The sequence below is a fragment of the Nicotiana tomentosiformis genome, chromosome 2 (assembly GCF_000390325.3).
Source record: "Nicotiana tomentosiformis chromosome 2, ASM39032v3, whole genome shotgun sequence".
In the NCBI taxonomy this organism is placed as follows: Eukaryota; Viridiplantae; Streptophyta; class Magnoliopsida; order Solanales; family Solanaceae; genus Nicotiana; species Nicotiana tomentosiformis.
The window spans coordinates 25233662-25243029 of record NC_090813.1 but is presented as its reverse complement, the minus strand read 5'-3'; the positions used below and the strand labels follow the sequence as shown (position 1 = coordinate 25243029).

At 38.4% G+C, this 9368-nt stretch overlaps 1 protein-coding gene across 1 annotated transcript; it reads right to left on the bottom strand.

Annotated features, from left to right (window-relative positions):
• LOC104115195 (abscisic acid receptor PYL4-like) lies at positions 1 to 1327 on the bottom strand. The gene has a single exon (XM_009625779.4). It carries the CDS (start codon positions 961 to 963, stop codon positions 322 to 324), a length of 642 nt encoding a protein of 213 aa, XP_009624074.1. The 5' UTR covers positions 964 to 1327; the 3' UTR covers positions 1 to 321.
• Positions 1328 to 9368: the final 8041 nt, after the last annotated feature.

The window sequence follows — 9368 nt, the reverse complement described above, 5'->3', positions numbered from 1 at the left end:
TTTGAGAAAATTTTGCCCTCTGAATCCTTTTTATTTTGCACAAATACACAGACAAAGTTAAAACATAGAGCAATGAGGCAAAAAAAAAAGAACCAAGTACTTAATATAAAGAGAATGAAATTAATTCCGTAACACAAGATTTAACCAAGAACTTATCTTCAACAAGTGATGACAACCAGGAGATTATAATACGCACATGATCTGAAAAGGTGCAACGATTTTCAGACCATTGCAACCCCCAAAAAAATCATCGCTTAAAAGATCATCATCAGAAGCATCATCGATCAGTTATCGATCAGTTTTGTAAATATATTCTATATTTCAAGAATCTTTTCTTCTGTTCAAGTTAACTGCGATCTGCGATAACGATGTGAGGTTGCATTTGACGATGGTATCAACGAAAACACACGTTTCATCTCTAGTATTACCAGGTGGTATATCAACAACGAACGATTCAACGACGATGGTCGTCCCGTCACCAGACGGTTCCGAGTGGAGCGTGGTGACGGAACGGTAATTCGCGAGTCGGTGGTCTCCACCGACTACGCTAAAGCTGATGACATGGCGCTCGTCGTCGAGGATCTCGAGCCTTTCCGTGCTGGACGCAGCTGGAAGGCCCGAGATCACGCGAACCTCGCGGAGAGTGCCGACATCACCGTCCCCTACGATGACGTGGCAGCTCTTGACGAAGTGCTTGTATGCTTGCGGATTGTCGAAGCGGCGGACCACTGACCATACGGTGGAGACGGGGGCGGAAATCCGCTGGATCAAGGCGGAGCAGCACTGGTCGGGACCCACTGGATGAGTATGGAATCGGACAACGGAATCTGGGACTTGTGTCGTACAAGGTATCGGCATAGTACGCCTTGGTAATTGCTGGGATTGTTTACAGGCAAAATCAGGAGTAGTGTTGGAGCTTACTCTTTGGAGTAAAACAGATGAATCTGGAGAACTAGGAGGCATTTTTTTGGCTAAGTGTTATTAGATTTTGATCTGAAAGAAGAGCTGATTCTTTTGCTGTAAACTGTAAGCTAAGGGTGGTAGGCTAATGGGGCTCTTCTGTTATGGCTAGAAGTGTCTCAGTTTTTCATTTATATAAACATACAGTAGACAGCTAATTATCTAAGAGAGAGAAGGAAGAGAGTTGGTTGAAGTTGCAAAAGTAAGAGGAAGAGGATGGGTTCACGTGAGGTTGACAAAAATAGTGGGACTAGTGGGTAAATGAAAAATGGATCAAGTTGGTGCATAAAAAAGAGGGCTTAAAGGGCTACAGAGATAAGATATGCACCCCTCTTGTCCGCCCCTCTTCCCAATAATCAGTCCTCCTGCGGCCAGGTTCATTTATTTTGTTTTCGCGAATTAGTATTGGGCTAATTAAATTCGAATTTGCATCGAAAAGTTCTATAACGGAGAAAGCGGTCCCCTGATAAATGTGATTTTATAGTTGGGGTTCAGATTCGAAATCTTTAGTTAAATATGCAACAAGTGTTTACCATTCCATCACATACGCCGGATTCTTTAAGTCACCACATAAGGACAATGACAAATGAAATCCGAAATCATTATACGAGTACTAGGTCAGATTGATTGTTTACGTTTTTAGTGAGCATAGATAACTTATGTATCGATTATACACGATTTTATATATATATATATATATATATATATATATATATATATATATATATTAGGTGATGTGGGCGGAATAATTTAACCAGTTACTATTTAGGTTAATTCTTCCTTCAAATAAATGGGTTGAACATCACGTTGACCGTTGAAGTGATAAATTTGTTTGGTCATAAAAATAAAGTTTTGGGTTAAAATTGGTCAATTTAAACTAAACAATAGGTCATAATTTAAACCGTTCAATTCAAAATTATCTTTTATTTGAATGTTTATTCTGTATAATTTGTATAATTATCGAATCAGATTAACGGGACAGCCTGGTGCACTAAGCTTCCGCTATGCGTAGGGTCCGAGAAATGGTCGAACCACATCGGTCTATTGTACACAGTCTTACCCTACATTTCTACAAGAGACTATTTCTACGGCTCGAACCCGAGATGTCCTGGTCATATGGAAGTAACTTTACCAGTTACGCCAAGGCTCCCCTTCAATTGCTGAATAAGACTAACACAAGTTTTTTCTTTCTTTATCATGACTGCTTAACTAACTAAATTCAAAAAAAGTGTTATTTTTTAAATTTTTAATAAGTTTTTATGAGTTAATTCGAGCTATATAAGTTATTCAAATAAATACATCTGACAATAAATATATGTCCAATAAAATTAACATTTCAAACCTGAAGGAGTTGAGCGAGTTATTTGTTGATAACTTCGACACCCATAAGGACAAATCAAAATCCTCATTACATACAAAAGTCAGACTCTTCTCTTTTACCGCAGAGAATTAGGGAACCAATCATTTCCTTTATTTTGTTTTTCATTTCGATATATTTCAATTCTTCATTGATTTCTCTAAAGCCAAATGCTGTTAGGCTACAGCCGACCCCTGACTTTATTAGTTTCCTCTTGCCCCACCATACACACTCTTTCCTTCTCTCTCTCTTAGGTAGACCACTTTCTGTTGTTTATCGTGAAAACTGCCACTGCCATTACCTTATGATATCCACTCATATTATATCTTTGTCTCGGGATATGCAATGGGGTTCCACTCTTCTCTAAGCTCAACCATTCATATATACTCTCCCCTTCAATTTATACCAACTTATTTCCTTTTTATTCCATATCAAAACAAAATCATCACTTTATTTATTCGAAAACAATTTAACTTTATACAATGATTTATAGTCACATAAAATATATATGCCTCATTTTACACTACAAGTTCAAAAGTCTTCTCTCTTTTCTTAAATTTTGTGTCCAGTCAAATGGGTTCACATAAATTGAAACGGAAGGAATACATAGTATATATACAGTGGCAGTTTCAGGATTTTGTGCAAGCGGGTTCAATCTTAGAAGTACATAACTTTAGTCGTAAAATAGTAGCTATCAAGTGGGTTCAAATAAAATATTTATACAAAATTAACGCAGCTTTAATCCTAATTTATACATATACACAGTATTATTTTTTGATGAAGCGAGTTTAGTTGAACCCGCTTGCCACCACATGCGTCCGCCATATATATATATATATATATGGGGCACCGAACCCTAATGCACTAGCAATTGGTACATAAGGGAATGGATGTCCGGGTTTTAGTGCAGGCGCAACGTAGAATCATTGATAGCATTAGTTACGTTCGACTAATAGGATTGGTAGCATTAGATACATTCGACTAATATGATTGGCAGCGTTAATTATGTTCGACTAATAGGATAAGTCATGTGATTAACCTGGCATTTTATTGAGATGAACTTCTTCGAGCTTTTAGTTATAGTCGATGTTAAACGCACCTGAACTACTCATGGTCGTTTTATTTACGGGCTTGCACTCAATAGTCAATCAATTCATTTTTTTCTCTTTCTACAAGTACACTGATATATATATATATATATATATATATATATATATATATATATATATATATATATTCGTTCGTCAAAATCAGAAGTTAAAATTTTAATAGATAGGGATCCCGTAAAAATTTCTTTCGAGGAATGGGCTAGATTTGATCATTTCTCAAGAACAATAGTTAAAGAACCTAATACTACCACTTGGATCTGAAACCTACATGCTGATACTCACGATAACGATAGCTATATCAGTGATTCGTGCGCACGCCTATATATATATATATATATATATATAGATATATCTATATAAAATCAGTATATCTACTACGAATTGGTGACCTTCTTATGATATAAGACTGAGCTAACTGAAAACAAAATGGAGTAAGATTGAAAAATGGCGAGATATCTCTTCAAAATAGCAGAACTTCTGTCACTTGTGCAACTGTAAGCTTGCAATTGCATAGTTACCTTCTAAAGTATCACGTTAATATTTGGAGTAAATGAAGCCTCCTTCCTGCGGCTTTCACCTCGTTGACAACTTTGTTTCCCATATGAATAAGCTAGCAACTTGCCTATTGCCCCAGCTAACATACTTTGATTAATTTTTATGACCTTTTTCAAGTACATATTTCACCTTTTTTCCCCAACTTTAGTAAGTTCTTGCATAAATACTATTTTACTTCTTGTTTTTCCCTTTTTCCATGGTTAACTCAGTCTAATTCAATCATGTTATTATAATTTCATTTTGATATTATGTTAACTTCATCAATTGGGGATCGAAAAAAAAAATCTTCATAAATGATTTGGTGAAATCACGAAATCCCCCTAAAAAAGGGAATGGAACCGTTTCTGCTCTGAGCCTAACAATTTATGGAGAGACATTTCCGTGGGAATCAAAAAAGAAAATTATAAACTGAAAAGTGAGGAAATTAAAATACTTAAAGGAAATTTCCAAAACAAACTATGAAAATAATTGTAGTTGACATATACGCGGGATGTGATTATACAATTCTAGGTGCCATTTGAAATGAGTTTTTAACACATTTGACCGGTCGACTGAAAATAATTATAGTTGCTAGTCAAATATATAAATATATACTGATTATGTATAAAATATGTATATTTTATATATTAGTATTTAATATTTAAAAAAATATATTTATCGGCTATTATTTTAGTGACCGGCAATACCGTGTAGATTTCCCATTTGAAATTGTATTTGGTTTTTGATTTAGGGTTTTCAAAAATTGATTTCTCCCTCGGAAATATGTTCGAAAAGATTTTTGGAACATATTTTCGTGTTTTGATTACGTTTTCTATTGCGTTTAGATCAGTTTGTTTATGAGAAGATGGTTTAATTAGTATTATTTGAAATTCAAACAATAATTTTGAAAACTTCAGCTCGAGGTGGTTTATGTTCTTGAAACAAATAATTTGATTTTAAACATGTTTGTGTTTGAATTTGGTTTTTGCAAAAAAATTGTTTTAGAAATAATTTTTAAAAAAAAGGAAGAAGAAGAAGAAGCTTCCTTTGAAGTTTGAATTGGGCAAAGCTTACTTTGCACATTAAATAAAGTATGCTAAGAGAAGATGGAGATTGGGAAATGACATATATTGAGCTCCTAGGTGATGTTTTGGACACCACACAACAAACTCGAGTTGGAAACCAAAATATTATTTTTTTGGACTCAAATCACAAAAATAGGTGAAAAAATCAACTAGTGATCAATTTATATATAACACATGTGTTGTATGTGCTATATTTGAATTTTAAAATGGCAGTCAATATATATATATATATAGCGCATATACATGATGCACTATACCAGAAGTTGAAAAGACAGGTAGGTATAACGCATCCTATATATGCGCTATACATATATAAAATATCAGTCCAATCTTCTTCCTCGACCAGACAGACCCCCCCCCACACACACATTTTTTACCAAAAATCTCCATTGGAGCCCACCCGTCCCCCCAAAAATTGTGTCCTCTCTGTATTTTAGCAAGCTAACACCGGATCCAAGGCATTTTCGTGTAGTGAATCTCATCTATTGCTCGTTTCGGCTCCCAAAAAATCATTATTTTACAATTTCAAAAACTTTAAATCGAGGTATTGCGACTTACTTTTTGGTAAAACTCATGTATATGAAGTGCTTATTAGTTGTTTTTACTATGTTGTATATTTTTGTCACGACCCAAAATCTAACCGTCGTGATGGCGCCTATCGTGAAACTAGGCAAGCCACAACTCAACATCTCAACACAGTAAAATCTTTGAATCATAAAGATTGAAGCAATTTAATAATTAAGGAAAGCCTTTTTGAAAATAGAAATATCCAAAATACGATACAATCCATCCCAAAATCGGGGTGTCACAGAGTACATGAGCGTCTAAACTAGAATACAGTCCACTACAGTGTCTAGAAAATAAAAACTAAAACACAAATAGAGATAAAGAAGGAGAGTCAAGGCCTGCGAACGCCATGCAGCTACCTCGATAGTCTCCAGGATCTGGCTCCTCAATCAACAACTGCCGTGATCAGAAATGCCTGGATCTGCACACGAGGTGCAGGGAGTAACATGAGTATAACCAATTCAGTAAGTAACAAGTCCAACCTTTGGACTGAAAGGTAGTGACAAACTCAACCGGTACAGTGAAAATAGAAATAAATGTGCAGAAATGTAGGCATACTTTCAAATTAAATAGACAGTTCAAAACAGTAAAGTAGATCATGTCTGAACAATGTGAAGACTATAACTCTTCTACTTCTACATGCCAATGCGCATGTCATATGTGATGCACTCTGCTGACAGCCTCATGTGCTCACACCCACAAATGCTCAACCACTCAGTACTGTATATGGCCCACACGGCCCAAGGAATATCCATACCGGAATATATACATCGCTAACCATCAGTCACCCAGTACCGAGGAAGGCCAATCCGGCCAATGGAGAAGATCCATCTCCAGGTATCAAATGCTTCGGACAAGATCCATGTACAGGGAAGATCCACCTCTCAATAATATCAATCGCGCTCACTAGGGGTGTGTTCAGATTCCGGAGGGGCTCCTACAACCCAAGCGCTATCATAAAATCAGTATAACCGTTGCGGCGTACAGCCCGATCCCATAACTGTCACTCATAATCAGGCTTTGCGCCTCACTCAGTCATCAATCTCTCCAGTCTCACTCATAGGCTCACAATGTCATGAAAAACTAGCTCGAAACAATGATATGATGTATCAATAAATAACAACTGAGATTGAGATATGAAATAAAATGAATGAATATGACTGAGTACGTAATATCAATGAAATCAGTAAGGTGACAGCAAGAAACGACCACTATGGGTCCCAACAGTACTAGCACAAAGCCTAAACATGATATATAGCATGATTGACAACTCAATTACTTTATCACATGATGCAAACACGGATATCAACAATGTAGAATCACTATACAGTGCATAGAATCAACCAGGTCATGATTCTCACGGTGCACACCCATCACTTGGCATGTGTGTCACCTCAATACCAACCATATAACACATAATTCGGGGTTGCGAATCCTTAGAACCAAGTTTGGAAGTGTTACTTCCCTCAATCCGGGCAAAACTCTACGCCAAAATGCCTTTGCCTCTCAAATCTGTCTCCAGATATCCCGAATCTAGCCAGTAGTAGTACAATACAATCAATATAGGCTAAAGGTATCAATTCCGCACCTGCGACTTCTGCGAGCCTCCTCTTTAACCACATTTGCGAACCCCTTCTCGCTTCTGCGAGCTCGCACCTGCGGTGCCCACTCCGCAGGTGCGGTTACACTAACAACAGCAAAACTTGAGTTGTTCCTCAAATCAACTCCAAGTCCGTTAACCACCCGAAATCAACCCGAGACTCTCGGGACCTCAACCAAACACACCAACAAGTCCTATAACCCAATACAAACTTAGTCGAACCCCCAAGTCACCTCAAACAACATCAAAACCAAGAATTGCACACGGATTTAAGCCTAATGAACTTTGAAATTTCCAAATTCTACAATGACACCGAAACCTATCAAACCACGTCCGATAAACCTCAAATTTTGCACACAAGTCACAAATGATACCACGAACCTACTCCAACTTTCGGAATCAGAATCCGACCCTGATATCAAAAAGTTCACTCCCGGTCAAACTTTCTAAAATTCTAACTTTCGCCATTTCAACCCTAATTCTACTACGGACCTCCAAATCATAATTCGGATACACTCCTAAGTCGAGAATTACCCAACGGAGCTAACAGAAACATCAAAATTCAAATCCTAGGTCATTTACACATAAGTCGACATCCGATCGACTTTTCCAACTTTAAGCTTTCAATTAAAAGACTAAGTATCTCAACTCACTCTGAATTCTCTCCGGACCCGAACCAACTAACCAGTAAGTCATATAATAGTTGTAGAGCACAAAAGGAGCAGAAAATGGGGGAATAAGGCTGCAACTCTAAAAACGACCGATCGGTCGTTACATCCTCCCCCTCTTAAACAAATGTTTGTCCTCGAACGGGTCTAGAAACATACTTGGAGTCTCAAATATGTGTGGATATCTACTCCGCATCTCCCGCTCGGTCTCCCAAGTAGCCTCATCAACCGGCTGACCTCTCGAATACACATTTTCTGAAGTTATATCCTTTGACCTCAACTTCCGAACCTGTCGGCCCAGAATAGCCACCAGCTCCACATCATAAGTCAAATCACCATCCAACTGAACCGTGCTGAAATCCAAAATATGAGACGGATTGTCGATGTACTTTCATAGCATAGAAACATGAAATACTGGACGCACACTCGACAAGATAGGTGGCAAGGCAAGCTTGTAAGCCACCTCTCCAATTATCTGAAGTACCTCAAAAGGCCCTATGAACCGAGGGCTCAACTTGCCCTTCTTGCCGAACTTCATAACACCCTTAATGGGTGAAACCTTGAATAGAACCTTCTCCCCAACCATGTAAGACACATCACGGACTTTCCTGTCGGCATAACTCTTCTGCCTAAACTACGCCGTGCGAAGCCGCTCCTGAATCAATTTAACCTTGTCCAATGCATCCTGAACCAAGTCTGTACCCAACAGTCTAGCCTCACCGAGCTCAAACCAACCCACCGAAGATCTACACTACCTCCCATACAAAGCCTCATACGGGGCTAACTGGATGCTCGACTAATAGTTGTTGTTGTAAGCAAACTCCGCAAGTGGTAGAAACTGGTCCCATGAGCCCCTAAAATCAATAACACATGCACATATCATATCCTCCAATATCTGAATAGTGTGCTCGGATTGTCCGTCCGTCTGAGGGTGAAATGTTGTACTCATCTCCACCTGAGTGCCCAACTCTCGCTTTACAGCTCTTCAAAACTGCGATGTAAACTGCATGCCTTTATCTGAAATGATGGAAACTGGCACATAGTGAAGGCGAGCAATCTCTCTGATGTAAATCTCAGCCATCCTCTCTGAGGAATAAGTGGTACCAACTGGAATGATGTGCACGGACTTGGTCAACCGATCTACAATCACCCAAATAGCATCCATGGTGATCTGTTCCCACTTTCACTCTGGAATCTCTAACCTCTGAAGCAAGCTACCCAGTCTCTGATGCTCATATTTTACCTACTGACAGTTAAGGCACTGAGCTACAAACTCCACTATGTCCTTCTTCATCCTCCTTCACCAGTAGTGTTGCCTTAAGTCCTGGTACATCTTCGCGGCACCCGGATGGATGAAATACCGCGAGCTGTGGGACTCCTCAAGAATCAACTCTCGTAGCCCATCTACATTGGGCACACATATCTGGCCCTGTATCCTAACACCCCATAATCTCCAATAGTCACATCTCTGGCATCATCATGGTGAAC